General features: G+C 44.1%; 1 protein-coding gene across 4 annotated transcripts in view; it reads left to right on the top strand.

The window, feature by feature from the left end:
• Nucleotides 1–16800, top strand: part of PCYT1B (phosphate cytidylyltransferase 1B, choline) — a 126431-nt gene that overhangs the window by 9565 nt on the left and 100066 nt on the right. The window contains exon 1 of one of the 4 annotated variants that reach the window (XM_045472145.1): nucleotides 11382–11477. The exons of 2 other annotated variants lie outside the window; for them this stretch is intronic. In XM_045472145.1, the coding sequence (XP_045328101.1) occupies nucleotides 11424–11477 (54 nt within the window). In that variant the 5' untranslated portion in view covers nucleotides 11382–11423. Of the gene's footprint in view, nucleotides 1–11381; nucleotides 11478–16800 lie in introns of those variants that run through there. One more of the 4 variants, XM_045472150.1, reaches the window with a different exon arrangement.

Raw genomic sequence — 16800 nt, 5'->3', positions numbered from 1 at the left:
GATGGTTCAGTCATTTAAGCATCTGACTCTCGATTTCGGCTCAGGTCGTGATCTCACAGTCGTGCGATGGAGCCCTGCATTGGCTCTGGACATGGAGCCTGCTTAGGATTCTCTCCCTTTTCCTCTGCACCCCCCCCCCCAACAAATAAATAAATAAATAAAATCTTAAAAACAACAACAACTGTGTCCAGACACTACAAAATCACCCTTGGGGAGCGGGATACAAATTATCCCTAAGTAAAGGACCGCTGCTCTAAAAGGTCCTCCTGTGCAGCTAAGAAACACTCACGTAGAAACGTAACTGAGCTTTAGGGGAGTGCTGGACGCAGAAGCCCGTGGGAGGGTTGAAGATGATGTAAGAAAGTGGATGGATCCTGGAGGTACGAACTGATCTTCCCAAGCCTGGTTGATGGGTTAATTAACAATAGAAGAGACAGATGTCAAGGTTACAAGTGAGAATTAGGTAACATCATGAGATAAATAATGATTCAATATAATCACACCAAAGGAGTCGTAAGTTTGTATACAAAAGTATCAAAAGTGTGGTACATCTAGATTATGGGGTTTATGAGGTGAATTTACTCTGAGCTGGTCTCTGGAAAGAGTGTCATCCCCTGATGCTCCTAGGCGTGAAGCATAAATACCTGTTAAGTGGCCTTTCCCTGTTAGCCCTTGGCTTCATTTCTCCTGTTAGTCTCGTCTGGGGTGGGGGCAGGGGGGGGGGATGTGTGCACATCTGTCTCAGACCCAGTGCTGGGTTTCAAGGGACAGTAGCTGCTGAGCTAGCTTTTTCAGTAGGTGAAATGCAAAGGTCTATCTAATAGAACCCACAGAAAGCTGAAAAGCAAGGAAAGGAACAGGAGCAGCTTGACAAGGCCTCGGAAACGCTCATTTGCAGACATATTTACTCTAATCCCCTGATCTACTCAGTTGGCATCTCTTAGTTCTAATTTCTGAAAGAGGGAATCTGAAGATCTGAGGAACCACTGAACAGCCCAAGGCTTGGTTTCTTCATCAGGTGTCCCAACCCAATTCCCTGGGCTGGGCCTGGGGGCTGTATTCATAGAAGGGGTGGAGTTGAGGGCCAGATAGAGTAAAAGGAACTGCCTCATAGATGCTTAAGCATTTCTACCACCTGTACAAATTCCCCACCCCACTGTTTATCTTCTCAAACGTGTTTGCCCCATTGCCGCGTGACACACACGACACGTCTCACAGGAATGGCCTTGCTATTGTTTGCCAGTAGAATACGGTTACCACCATTTACCTATGGCCCTGTGGTCTTGAGGTCAAGTATCTTTATTTTTTTTATTTAAAAAAAATTTTTTTTAACATTTATTCATTTTTGAAAGGCAGAGAGACAGAACACAAATGGGGGAGGGGCAGAGAGAGAGGGAGATACAGAAACAGAAGCAGGCTCCAGGCTCTGAGCTGTCAGCACAGAGCCTGATGCAGGGCTCGAACTCATGGACCGCGAGATCATGACCTGAGCCGAGGTCGGCCACTTAATCGACTGAGCCACCCAGGCGCCCCTCTTTATTTTTTTTAAAGTCATCGCTGTACCCAGTATGGGGCTTGAACTCACAACCCTGAGATCAAGGGTCACGCGCTCTACCACATGAGCCAGCCAGGCACCCCAGGCATCTTGACTTTAAAAGGTGGATGTGGGATGGGGGGCAAATTATCCATAATGTTTTCTATTCAATAACGACATTGTAGGCGGGTGTCATTGAAACTAAGGTGAACTATTTTAACACGAAAAATATATCTGTTGGGGAGCGCTGTCTGCATCCCCTTCATCCCAATCCTCCCCCTTTGGCGTCACAGTTGGGAATAAAGACTACTAAGCTGTTGAGAGACCGTACCTCCTTCCGGAACCCTGGTTAATAAAGTGATGCCCTGCCTTCACAGCCTATTAATTAAGAAGGTAATCAGTGCATGCTTCAAGTTTGCTATTTGAAACTCAAAGGCAATAAAATCAGAACACTACTCAGATTTTTTTCTCTTCAAGAAATGAATAACAAATTAGGGCCACAGAGCTAGAGTAATCACATTTTGAATGATTTCTCCTGAGCATGTCTTTAATAACCTGTATGTGTGGATAAGAAGAACAAAGAAAGGTAAAGTTAATTATCTAGGAAAAGCTTCATCAAGGAGTTTTGGTCACGTTAGCCCAGGGTTTCTCAACCTTGGTATTGATGATATTGGGGGCCAGACAATTCCTCGTTGTGGGGAGCAATCCTGTGCATATAGTGGGTTGTTCAGCAACATCGCTGGTCTCCAGCCAGTACCCCTGGTCTCTACAGTATAGCCTAGTAGCACCGCCCCACCCAAGTCTTGACAACCAAAAATATTTCCAGACATGGTGACATGTCCTCTGTGGGGCAAAATCATCCTGGATTGAGAACTAATGAATTAATCATATACGTTCTTCTTACTCCCCATTCCTCTGGGGTCCCTCTAGGGTTTGTTGTTGTTGTTGTTTTTTAATTTTTAACTTTACAGAAAGAGAGAGAGAGGGTGGAGGAGAAGGGCAGAGCCCGACTCGGGTCAATCTCACAACCCCAAGATCACGATCTGAACGGAAATCAAAAGTCAGATGCACAACCAAGTGAGCGACTCAGCCTCCGAGTTGGTTGTTTTAAACCCTTAGAACCAAACGTTTTATACCAGCACCATCTACACTTTTCCAGGGAATGGTTTGAAAAGAAATTGGCTGGATCAAAATTACTCGTCAAAGTGACAAGAAGAGCTCTTTCCATTTCTGAATTGAAGAGCAGCAAACAAAAAGAACAAAGGAAGGAGGTCTGAGAAAGGTATACATGTAAAACACCCAGCTAAACACTTATATTTAATCCCTATGAAACCTTCAGGGGCATAATTAGTCTTATTTTATTGGTGAGGAAACTGAGGTTTAGAGAAGTTACATAATTTGCTCAAGAACACAGTTTGTAATTTGGTAGTGGAACTACAAGCCTGATGGCAAATTTGTTCCCATCTGCAGATTGCCTCAGTACGTGCACTTAAAGTGTTAGACATCTCATAAAGCAAGGTGACCAATTTTTATCTTTTTAAAAAGAAATACAGCTTTTGGGGTACCTGGCTGCCTCAGTCAGTAGAGCATGTGACTCTAGATCTCAGGGCTGTGAGTTCCAACCCCACACTGGGCATGAAGTCTACTTTGAAAAAAAGTAAAAAAATTGTAAATACAGCTTGTATTATCAATAGTTTTTAACATATGCAGAATTAGACAAAACAGCATCTCCCCATTTGTGCTGTTCATGTACTTGTCGTGCAGCTTCAATAACAATCAGCCCACTACTAATATTGTTTCATGCAGAGCTTCTCAACCTTGGCATTGACATTTTGGGCAGATCGTTGTACACACACCAGACAAGGCGAAACTAAAGCTGAGTTCTGACTGACTTGACTGGTAAAAGTACATTGAGTCGCTTTGGGATTCAGACAGTTTATTACTTACTTAGTGAAAGATATGTACCATCGGTGCCAGCTTCCTGTGGTCCTTGTCCCCTACGCCAAGGACAGCAGGGCAACAAAAGAGGTCAGATGACCTCTAGACTCCTGCTGCTGAGGAGCCCATTGTAGATGGCAACTAACCGGTTTTCTACTCCGCAGGGCTGATGCGGAGGGGGGCAGGGCCGGAAGCCCCATGTCTCAGCAGAACTCAAGAGGCAGTTAGGAACTGCTTCCTGGGGGTCTCTCAGCGGGAGATAGGGACAAGTAGGAGGTGGCCTCCTAGCAGCTCCTAACAGGCCTCCCACCTCTCACGGTCTGCCTCTGCCGACTGACGGACACCCAGATGAGCCGCAGTTCAAGTCTTTGCCAGTGCTAGCCATGTGGACACATTCAATGTTGTCAGGCAGGGTGTCAGCGCAGACCCATTCCCCCACGTTGGAGGGCTGTTTCTGTGCATTGTAGGATGTTTAGCACTAAATGCCTGGAGCATCACCTGCCCCCCCCCCCAACACACACACACAAGTGGTCAAGAAAAATATCTCCAGACATCACTAAATGTACGCTGGGGGCACAAAGTTGCAGCCAGTTGAGAAGCTGTCATCTAGAGCCCTATCCACTCCCCACACCCACACAACATAATTCATCTGCAAATACTTCAGTGCATATTTCTAAAATAAAGTTTAAAAAAACCATAAACATGGGGCACCTGTGTGGCTCAGTCGGTTGGGCGTCCAGCTTTGGCTCAGGTCATGATCCCATGGTCTGTGGGTTTGAGCCCCGCATCGGGCTCTGTGCTGATGGCTCAGAGACTGGACCCTGTTTTGGATTCTGTGTCTCCTTCTCTCTGTCCCCTCTCTCCACTCGGACTCTGTCTCTCTGTCTCAAAAAAGTAAATAAACATTAAAAAAAATTTAAAAACCCATAAACATGATATCAGTATCATACCTGAAACATTTACTAATAATCCTACTACAGCATCCAGAAACTGTCCAAATTTCTCATTGTCTCATGCATGTTGTAATTTTTTTTACAGTGTTTTGAATTGCGATCCTAGTAATACGGGGTTTACATTGCAATTGATGGCTGTGTCTTTTAGATCTTGTTTAATCCTTAGGTTTCTTGCAATTTTTTGGTTGCAGCAACTAAGTTTGTCCTAGAGAGCTTCCTACAATCTGGATTTTGCTGATTGCATCCCTGTGGTGTTAATGTACTCCTTTATCCCTTCTTTATTTCCCATAAATTGGTCTTGGATCAAGAGGTGTGATCAAAACCAGGTTCTATTTACTTGGGAAACTACTTGATAGGTGGTGCGTGTCTCTCTCTCTGGAGTGTATGACATTGGCGGTTGTCTGTCTTTTTGTCATGCTGGCAGTTGTTGATGCCCCATGCCTAGATCCACTCATTCACGAGGGGGTTGAAAACAGGGAGAGTCTAATGCGTTACCTTCTTCATTACCTCCATACTTTCATTACTCATTCTAAGACGATCTGCTTCTCCTTACTACTTGGTCACTCAGAAGTACGTTTGTATAGAAAAGGTAAGATAAATGCCTGATTCTTTCCCTCTGGCTTCCGGTTTTCAAAATAATGCCTGTGACCCCTTGCAGCTGCCGATGCAGACAACTGACGTCTTTGGTTTGTTTGGGACTCTGTTCTATAGTATTATGAACTGGTGGATTTAAACACAGTTGATGGATTTCAATACATTGCAGTTCTCATCCTTAACGATGCTTCAACTTTTCATCTTAGGCAGACAAGAGTGTTTCCAAGTTGACTCCTGAGTCCTTTGGACAATTTCTGTCGTTTTTGAAAACGGGATAGTAAAACGCATACATTCACATCTGTATTTTTATCTTCAGTTTTGCTCTACAACAGTGTTGCTCAAAGTCAAGTCAGGTTGAGGGCCTACCCTGGCCTACTGATTAGAATCTCTGGGAGTGTGGCCTGGGAAAGCAGTTTAACAAACTCTCTGGGTGATTCTTACGCACATTAAAGTATGAGAACCTCTGCTCTAAAGAACTGACCTTAGAGCCTTGGGGTCACCTTTGTCACTTAAGATCTCTCGCCCTTCAGGAATTTCTCGGATGTCGACAGAGGGCACAATCAATCATCCTTGAGGGTTATTTCCTACATTTTTGAAATAACCTAAAGCCAATTGATAGTTTGATAGGTGAATGGTAATTCTGGAAATCTGGTTAATACCACTTTGGATTAAAAAAAATACTGATTTGATTATATAAAAACTCTTTGTCTTTTTAAGATTTTAAATAATCTCTGCACCCAACATGGGGCTCGAACTCACAACCCTGAGATCAACAGTTGCATGCTCTACAGCCCCCAAAACTGATTTTCAGAAGTGGCGTTATAAAATTTCCGTGATGCTAATTCAGGAAGATTTATTCCAAAAACGTTCTGAGCAAGGGTAGTATTTTACATGCTAGGGACTGCCATGGTTTAATGCTGATGGTTTTGTTTCTTTTGAATTCCTACACTTGAATGGTGTGGTGAGGTTCTCCAGGCTACTTTGAGGAAATAAAGGACTATCTTTCTTTCAAAGTGTGCTTATCTCATGCTTGCTTACTTACTTACTGAAGAGTATTTCTTCTGGTAGCCAGAGTGGGCTTCAGTGGAAGCACATTGACTGTCTACACTTACTGTCAAGCGCCATTAGGGAGTCATTCCACAGAGCCCCTCCCCTGGCACTGAAGTAGATTAGGTGTTTCAAACGATCACTTTTGGACACAGTGAAGGTTTTTACGTGGCCGCCTTCTTGGGATACATACATTAATAGGGTTTATTGTTTTCGATGCAAACAAAGCAGACATTCTTGGTAAAAAGTGAGTCCAATAGTTGAGCATCAAAACCTATGTCTTAATAAAGTCTCTCATCATCTCTGCTTCACTTCATCTCTGTGGCTCTAAACCTTTTTTGTTGTTGTTCTGCATTTTTAAAGTCTGTTTTTTTAATGTTCATTTATTTTTGAGAGAGACAGAGAGAGCACAAGCAGGGGATGGGGAGAGAGAGAGAGAGGGAGACACAGAATCTGAGGCAGGCTTCAGGCTCCGTCTGAGCTGTGAGCTGTCAGCACAGAGCCCGATGTGGGGCTCGAACCCGCAAACCACAAGATCATGACCTGAGGCCCAAGTCGGACACTTAACCGACAGAGCCACCCAGGCACCCCCATTCTGTTTTTTTAAAAGTCCTGATGCTGCAACCCACCCCTGTGAGGCCAGAATCTCCCGGGTGTGGGGACCAGGTTTCTGTAGTTTTGAAAGCTCCCCAGCTGATTGTCATGTGCAACTGAGGCTGAGAACTTTGCGAAGTAAATCAGAGAGGATGAGAAACTTGATTAACACACGAAATGAGACTCCTAAAGTGTCAGGCTCTCTTTTTTCAAGAATAAGACAGCGGAGACGGGGCGCGCCAGGGTGGCTCAGTCGATTAAGCATTCGACTTTGCCTCGGGTCATGATCTCATGGATTTTTGAGTTCGAGTCCCGCATAGGGCTCTCTGCCATTGGTGCAGAGCCCATTTTGGATCCTCTCTCTCTCTCTCTTTCTCTCTCAAAAATAAATATTTAAAAAAAGAATAAGATAGTGGGTATACTTGTAGGCTGTTGGAAAGATTATTTCTCACTGCCACCACCTGATACTATTCAGACATTTACATTTCACCCACGGAGAAGATAACCTGGCGGGCGCACTTCTGTTTGTATTATGGAGGAAGAACCCGCCGGATGCTACTTTGGGGAAGATTTATTAGAGCATGTGGAGACATCATCGTGAATGAGTGTTTCCTGATGGCATCCTCCACTGGCACCTGCTGAATGAGTCAAATATGAGATTCACAGGGGCTTAAAAGGTTTTATCTGGTTAGGTTGTATCGTTCAATGTCAAACTAAGTGAAAAGCTTTCAACATGAAGGCTAGCCAAGGAGAGCAAATTGAGCAGAGCGCGGGCAATGTTGAGCTACAGCCACGGCCCACGATGAACACAGCCTTTGAAGTCCGACAGACCTGAGTTTGAAACTCAGCTCTGCCACTGACCAGCTCTGTGACCTTGGGAAAATTACTTAACCTCTCTATGCACTGACTCTTACCTGCAAACCTGGCATAGTGCCTGTGCCTGACACAGAGCAGGGGTTTACAAATTACCATGTCTTAAAATTATAGGCAATGTATTGTTCAAATATCTGCACGTGAAATAGCCCGTCTGATTCATGCTCAGGAATGTGTGGTAGGCAGAATAATAGCCCCCCAAAGATGTCTACATTCTATTTCCTGGAACCTGGGAACCTGTAACTATGTCACTTGACATGGCAAAAGGGATTTCGCAGATGCGATTAAGTTAAAGATCTTGAGATGGCAGAGATTATCCTGGATTATCCGAATGCCTAACGGAATTGCAACGGTATTTTCAAGTGAAAGGGGCAGGCAAGAGAGTTAGAGAAGGTTGGCTATTGAAGCAGAGGCTGGACTGATGCAGTGCTGGCTTGGGAGATGGAAGGCACAGGGCTGTGAGCCAAGGAATGCGGGCAGCTCTAGAAGATGGAAGAGGCAAGGAAACAGATTTTTCCCCTAGAGCCTCCAGAAGAAATGCAGTCTTGCTGATACATGGATTTTAGCCTGCTGAGTTCCATCAAGACTTCTGACCTCCAGAACTAAGATAAGACATTTGTGTTGTTTCAAGCTACGACGTTTGTAGTACATTGTTACAAACAGCAACAGGAAACTACTACGGAAGATAAAACCAAATCTCTCTTTTTTTTAAGATCTTATTTTTAAGTAATCTCTCCATCCAACGTAGGGCTCTAACTCACAACTCCAAGATCGAGTCCTACGCTCCACCGACTGAGCCAGGCAGGTGCCCCCAAACCAAATCTCTCTTTGAGCATTCAAAGATGCTGGGTGCAGATTTTGCAAGATGAAGAGTTCACTCTTGGGTCCGTGCCATTCAAAATCAGTATAAAGTGCAAGGATTGTAATAACGGTCTACCTGTGAATGGAGTGCCCATCATCGTGGCACCAGGTGGCCTTGATCACTCACTTGCCAGTCAGGCACGTTTGGATCACGTTCACAAGGCCCCAGGCACAATCCTCAGGACACAGCAGTATGTGCTGCTGTACTGGGAAACCGCGTCTGGTGGCAATGCAAGAAGGAAGCAAACTGGTTTCAGCATATCAAGAGCCAAGAAAGACAACCCTTTAGGAGTATCAGAGGAAGTATACATTTGGTCAAGACAATTTGATAATAGTATTGAAAAACATACACAAAAAGCCTTGACAGTGCAAGTAGCCTGACTCAGCAATTCTACTTGTCGGAAAATTTATGGAAAAACTGCATTAGTATGCACGTCCTTCACCTGCATACAAAAAAAAAAAAAAAATCCTTCCATGGTTGCCATAGTTACTTCTAGAATAACACTTGGGGAGACTGACGGGCGTATGGTAGTAAGTCCACTTACGCTCAGTAGGTAATTAAGACTGGCAGGTGTTTGTACTGACCACAGCTTGGTCTAGACTTGACCGTGTGTTACATTAACCTTGGTGGTCCCTGAGCCACCTTTTCTACATTTGATCTTTTTCATGATAATCACCAAAATGGTGATTGCGACTAACACTTCCAATGCGAAGTCAGTGCCTGCCCTTGAACATTTATCATAAACTATCATCCAATTTTGTGGCTCAAATTAAAACTTTTCTATGTGTAATTGAGCCATTAAGTGGTGAAAATTACCTGTATTTTTACTTATCCACTGACATTCAGATAATATATTTGACATGCAAAAGTTGTGAATCCAAATTGTGCTCAAATCCAAGGGAGGAGTCTTTATTCATTTTTTTTCCTGTTGTGTCTGTTTCAGCCATATGTCTGGACCCAAACCCCATCACGGAGAGACCAAAATTTACACAATATTCTTGAGTATGATGGCGGCTGCATTTGGAGTTTTGATTAAACTGCACTACATGTGTGATTATTACTTGTAAACAGATGATTAGATATTAATTAGACAATAAGTGATTGTAAAGCACTTAGAAAGTAAAAGTGTTTATAAATACCACCAAGTAATAGCAACAATAATTCTTTACTGACTACACAGCTGCTAATGTCAATAAGAATGATTTATTCCAGCTAGGGCAACTTTAATTTATTAAAAAAAGCCCTGCTATCCTATCTGTTTTGCTATAGCAAACAAAATGTACTTTATTTATAACTGATTTGATCACCAGCATTTAGATAAACACATCTCATATAGATGAAAACAACTTACCTCTTTTAGGACCTTCTCAAACACAGCCACAGCCACTATGGCATGGCGTCTTTGAATGCTAAGAAATGGAGCTCCTGACTGGTCATTTCTGACTTATGTCTCATGTTTATTTCTTTTAAATGTAAGATGTAAGATGACATCTCGTTGGTGGCATTTCCATTCATGCAGGAGGTTAGTCATGTTGGGTCTGTGCAATTGTTCCCCAGCACCTTAAAGCAGTGCTTAAACTTGGGGTGCCTGGATGTCTCGGTTGAGTGTCCGACTCTTGATTTCCACTCAGGTCATGATCCCAGGGTCATGGGATTGAGCCCAGCGTTGGGGTTAGCGTGGAACCTGCTTAGGATTCTCTCTCCCCATCAGCTGTTGGGTGGCTCAGTTGGTTAAGTGTCTGTCTTTGGCTCAGGTCATGATCTCACGTTTCGTGGGTTTGAGCCCCATATCTGGCTCTATACTGACATCTCGGAACTTTGAACCTGCTTTGATTCTGTGTCTCCCTCTCTCTCTGCCCCTCCTCCACTCACGCACATGTGCGCTCTCTCTCTCTCTGTCAAAAAAAATAAACATTATAAAATTTTAAAACAGGATTCTCTCTCCCCATCTGCCCCTCTCCCCCACTCACACACTCTCTCTCTAAAATAAAAAATTTAAAAATTTAAAATTAAAAAAAAAAACAGTGCTTAGACTCAATAAATTTTGGTCAAACGAATGAGTGAAAGTTAATTCTTTTCTGATGATGACAGAAGCCCCAAAAGGAAGAAATTCCCTGTTAAGGATAAAATAAAGCACCTTCATTCTATCTTCTTGATTTTGTTTTTCAAAAAGTAAGTTTTGAAGCTCTGACTACTTTTTATGTCTGACCATTATTTTTTTCCCCCTAATGGCTTTTATCGGCCTGGCTCTTGACCCACTGGTGAATCTGGCAATGCCTCTGTGTTTATTTTTCTGTCATAATTAAATGCAAGCACCTACAATGAGTCCAGGTCCATGGTTTTAGAGATAGAAAATGAAGTGAATGAATAGAAGTGAAGAGTGCTTCATGTTACATGAATTCAATAGGAAAGCGGTGAAGGGGCTATTTTGGATGATGAAATATGCATGAGTCAGCTCAGCAGCATTGTTAACAAAGCAAATATAACTATATCAAAAAGGGAGACAGTGTAGTGTAGTGGAAAACAGAGTTGAACTTTGATTCAAGAGACCTGGATTCAGGTGATAGTTTGTCCCCCTTACTGTGTGACCCTACTCAAGTCACTTAACCTCTCTGATTCTGTTTGCTCATTTGAAAATTTTCAGTATGAAAACTTGTCTATCTCAGAGTGCTATTATGATATAATTTAATGTGGAAAAGCACCAAGTGAGGGGTGAAATGCTTTACAATGGAAAACATTTTTATTACCACAATTTTCCCGAAGTAGGTGAAAAGGATTTATATGTGGGTTTCATTACTTAGTATGGTTGAATTTTTTTCTCGACTGGGTCAGGTTTCAGGCCCAAACCATAAGCCACATGTGGAAAACTGAGTAAGGGGCTCCAAATAGAGCCATGAATGTAACAAAATTCCATAGAAGGTCATAATGGTTTCCGGGAAACACTAAATTCTGTCCACTTTATGTTGCTCTTTCAATCTCCTTTCTTTAATAAGCTCCTTGCTTGGTAGATCTGAGGCAATGAGAAAAAATGAATGAGAGAGAAAAAGGGAAGGTGGAAGAAACAGTGAAGTCACAATTGATGGTAAGGAGGAGGGATTTCAGAGGAAGGAGGTTTCTTTTTTTTTTTAATTTTTTTGTTAATGTTTATTTTTTAAGGAGAGAGAGACACAGAGTGTGAATGGGGGAGGGGCAGAGAGAGAGGGAGACACAAAATCCGAAGCAGGCTCCAGGCTCTGAGCCGTCAGCACAGAGCCTGATGCGGGGCTTGAACCCACGAACCGTGAGATCACGACCTGGGCAGAAGTCGGATGTTTGAGCCACCCAAGCGCCCCTGGAAGGGGGTTTTACATACGGCATTCTTGATAAATAGTAGGAGCAGTATAATATATGGAGGGACATACGGACTGTAGCTAAATAATTTAAAATTACCACTACGGTTGAGCTAACATTTTTATAAAATGGACATAAAGTTTTCTAAAAGGATGACTAAAGATTGGAAAATAAAAAAGGTAAAGAAAAGGCGTTTTGAAAGAAGAAGACTCTTAAGTGTAAGGCCTACTTCAAAAACACAGGCGAACAGACATTTCCATATGGTGTTATGGCTCATTTTTATCCATATGAGTGTATAAAAGACATTTTGCCATAAGAAACAGATATTAACTTTACGATGGGGCGCTGAAATAGTCTTAGTTGGAGATGTCCCGGGAGCAGATCCTGAGACAAAGATTCAAGTTCTAGCAGTTTGTTTGGGAAGTGAGCCCAGGAAACAGCGGCAGCAGTGTGGGCAAGCAAGACGAGGGAATAAAGCCGGGCGATGGCGGGGAGCACTGTCAAGCCAGCCACACCATGGCAAGTGGAACTGAATCCCACTGGGGACCTCTGTCCACGGGGAGCACGCGATTTGGAGTCATCCCACTCGAGGGCCGAGCCCACGGGGGTGTTTAGACTTTCGCTCCTGTCAGTCACTGCTTGAGAGCTCTTAGGGATTTGAGCTGTTAATTTTCCAGCCCCTCAGCTCTGCCTCCCCGGGGCTGTTGTTGGGGGGGTGTCCCATGGCCAGAGCAAGCCCTCACACAGAGATGCAGTTGAGAGCAGGTGGCAGCGGGCCGGCCGTTGTCCACCACAGTGAGGCCTGGGGGGATTGGGCTCACACGGGCTCCTGCTCTAAAGAGATAATTTTAGTTCTTCCCTGCAGATCTTTGGGAATGGACTTTCAACAATATGATGTTGTTCAAGGGCATACCGCTTGTAGGAAGAATAATGTCATTTTGTAGGTCTCTTCTAAGCTGAAGTCTCTGCAGGTTGGTCTCCTCGTCTGCAGAGGGGGGGCCCCTGTTGCTATCTGCTCGGCTGTTGTGGGACTTACAAGTAGCCCAGGTTAAGTACCCAGCACAGTGCCAGGAATGTAAGAGGTACTCAATAAATGGGAGAGATAACGACGGCTGTGCATGTGAGCGGCAGCGCCGATGTGCCGAGCTCTCACCGAAGCCGTGCCCTGCTCACGCAGGGTACAGGACTCAGGACCCCTGGCCCCAAATGCTCCCTGGAGATTTTCTGGACAGCCTGCCTCCAACACGATGCCTCTACTTATCCTAAATGGAGAGAGGACTCTCCCAGCTTGTCCCTCGCTTTTAGCTTTCTTGTTTCCTTTCACTGAGTCCCTGCCTCTTTGTGTATGTTCATGTGCCAACGTCTGTCTGCCTCACCCCGACCCCATACCCAGCCCTTCATACCGTTGGGGAGGAGGGGTGATGTTCATTTTTTTCCTGACTAAAAGGGTAATAGATGTTCATCTTTTACATACTTGTTATAGATACGAAGATACAAAAAAGAAAGCAAATATCGCCCCTGATCCCACAGCTTAAAGATGTCACTATTCACATCTTGGTGTACTTCCCTGTGGGACTTTTCTCTAGGCATGTACATATCTTTTGGTATCTTACTTTGTGGTCTGCTTTTTTTGGTGATGTAATGTTAACATGTCGCCATAGCATTAGAATGGCTTCAAAAACATGACCGCTAACGCATGTATAACACTATATGAATGTATTTTGTTTTAACCATTACTCCTATTGCTGTAAGTTCTATTTTTTTTTTTTTGCCTGTTATAAGTAATTCTGCATTAAGCGTCTTTGTACATAATTATTTGTGTGCTTCTCTGATTATTTCTTTGGCGATAGGTTCCCAGGAGGAATTCCTAGGTCAAAGGGCATGCATGTTCTAAAGGCTGTTAGCATGTACTGACAAATGTCCTCCATGAAGTTTTTAACAATGTTAACACAGGTATAGACTTGTGTAACCATTACCATATCAGGAGAGGGAACAATTCTATCACCCCCATAACTTACCTTCTGCTATCCCTTCCCCTCTGCTAACCCCTAGAGGGTTACGGAACATTTAATTCCATACTGTGGAATTAACTGGTCATTCTCAGCTAATCACCTTAACAGCATGTGGAAGCCCCCACGTTAAAATTACTCCCACAAGGACCCTGCTGGACACCAGGACTCTGCTAAATAGGCAGGTGAGCAGATGAGCCTTCCATTCTAGAAAGGGAATTCGAGGACCAATTAGGAACCAAGCTGGCAAGTGGCCCAGAACCTAGTGGGGGTTAAGGGGGGTTAAGTGCTTTCCAATGGGACCGTGTGGCTCTAGACAGTGGTTCTCAAACTTTACCAAGTGGCAGAACCTGCAGATTTCACCGAAACACAGATTCCTCGTCGCCACCGCCACCGTCTGATTCAGTAATCTGTGGCAGGGAAGGAAGAATTTCTGACAAGTTCCCAGGGCTGCTGTTGTGGCTCCTTTGGGGACCACATTTGGGAACTGCCACTGTAAGGTAAAGAAAATATTGAGATGAGATGAACAATATCACTCCCATATCACCCAGCACAGTGGGAAAGGACGTCTTAAGTGTATTGTAGGGTTTGACTCTTCCAGGCTTGTTAGAGATAAACTTGCAGCTTGAGGTGTTTTGTGTTTCCAGGAGGGCAGACAGGGCAGGAAGGAAAGGCTAGGAAGTGGGTGGGATGACCCCTTTTCAGACGACCCAGTGTCACTGGAATTCCTGCATTACTGGAGCTCTCTTAAGCATAGGCAATAATGGGGATGTCAAATGATGCCATTCTCATTTAAAGTGCCAGGATGTGTAACTGAAAATCTATGCTGCAGAATCCATTTTCTTTTTTTTAAGGCTAGCTCTCTTGATTTGAGGGGCAATGAAAATAATGCCCCTATATTAATATGCCACATTCTAATTTACAAAGTGCTTTCACATAATATTTATTTGGTCCCCCAAATTCTGTGAGGGAAGCAGGACAGTGTTTTTATTCCACCCTTTTTAAAATTTAAATTTTAGTTAACATGCAGTGCAATATTGGTTTCAGGAGTAGAATTCAGTGATTCATCACTTACATACAACACTCAGTGCTCATCACAAGTGCCCGCCTGAATGCCCATCACCCATCTAGCCCATCCCCCACCTACCTCCCTCTGTCAACCCAGTTTTTTCTCTGTCATTAAGAGTCTCTTATGATTTGTTTCCCTCTCTTCTCTCCCCCCAACTCCCATATGTTCATCTGTTTTGTTTCTTAAATTCCACATACGAGTTAAGTCATACGGTATTTGTCTTTCTCTGACTTATTTCGCTTAATATAATACATTCTAGCTCCATCTACGTCATTGCAAATGACAAGATTTCATTCTTTTTTAATGGGTGAATAATATTCCATTTTGTGTTTGTATGTGTGTGTGTGTATACACTTCTTTATCCATTCATCAGTCGATGGACATTTGGGCTCTTTCCATAGTTTGGCTATTGTTGATAATGCTGCCATACACATCGGGGTGCATGTACCCCTTCGAACCTGTATTTTTGTATCTTTTGGATAAATACCTAGTAGTGCCGTTGCTGGATCATAGGGTAGTTCTATTTTTAGTTTTTTGAGGAAGCTCCACACTGTTCTCCAGAGTGACTGTACCAGTTTGCATTCCCATCAACGGTGCAAGAGGGTTCCCCTTTCTCCCATCCTTTGGACTATTGGTTCTGGAAGTATGGTCCTTGGACCTGCAGCATTAATATCACCTGGGAACTTGTTAGAAATGCAATTGCTAGCCTGACACCAGACGTACGGAATCAGGTCTTGAGGGGCCAATAATTTGCATTTTTAAGAGTTCCCAGATGATGCTGATATTGGTACTGCTGGTCCTGGACCACACTTGGATGAAAAACACTGCTATAGATTAAGATGAAAGATCTAGAAGCCCAGGGACTTGTCTTATGAGGACTCCTACCTAGGTGCTTTTTCTACTACTACACCTGCTACATCCCAGCTCCCACCCCCATCCCCCGCAAATCTTTCCAATCCTTGCAACTCTGCTTATGAGTTTGAGGCCCTCGGCAATTACTCTCAATTGCAATTTAAATGGGACTAATAATAGGATCGACTTTGGGTTCTAACGAAGATTAAACAAAATCTGGGTAAAGCACTGTGCCCGTGCTTTAGAAATGGTAGCAACTGCCATGATTTTTATTAATGTTACTATAAGTGTGATATTTCACCAGAACGAATACCTTTGTAAGTTCTTTGAGTGTGTGTCTTTGGAACGCCCCTCTTACAATGGGGGATATTCATGGATGATTTAGACATTAAGGCACATCATCACTAACACCCCAACTGGAATGTTTGTGTGACTGGCATGAGCATTTGGCTGAGAGCAGGGTGCTTAGGAAATGGGACCCAGGACTGGTCAAATAGGAACAGAGGAATAAGAGACCAGTGTATGGAACAAGACTTCATTGAGGAAACTCAGAATAGCCGGGGAGAGGGGAGAAGTGGTTGAGGGAGGAAGCAACTGGGAGGCGGGTTGTCAGACAATCTACCTCCTTCAAAATTCCTCTCAGGGCAGCCCCAGGGGCAGGATCTGGAGCTACACCAGGCCTGGGGGTGGGGGTGGGGGGTGCTGCCAGTGCTCTTGTTGCCGTCAAGGGGATGAACACTCAGGTGCCCACAATAAGTGCCCTGAGGGGCTCTCTGAGGCCAGCTGGCAATCGTGGGCACAGGGAGTTTGGGCCCAAATGTTGCTTTGTCTTCAGGGTGACTGCTATTTAGCAAAATTCTGACTATAGCACATCAAACACTCATGCCAGGGACACGGTCCTTTTTTTAATGGAGGTCTGCTACGTCCTTCCTCGAGGAGTCCCGGACCCCTCAGGAAGCGGTTTTATCCTATCTGGCTAGTGCAGCGCGGGTCCCTCGCCCCGCGCGGACAGAGACCTTTGCAACTGAATCAAGCGGAAGAAACAAAAGCAGCAAGTTCGGGCCCCGTGGGCACGGCCGGCCAGCCAATGGGGCCCCGCCGCTCCCCGGCGGAGTGGTACTATGATGACAGTAGCCAACCAGCGC

Source organism: Leopardus geoffroyi, chromosome X, assembly GCF_018350155.1.
Source record: "Leopardus geoffroyi isolate Oge1 chromosome X, O.geoffroyi_Oge1_pat1.0, whole genome shotgun sequence".
NCBI lineage: Eukaryota > Metazoa > Chordata > Mammalia > Carnivora > Felidae > Leopardus > Leopardus geoffroyi.
This window is presented reverse-complemented; position numbering and strand designations above follow the sequence as displayed.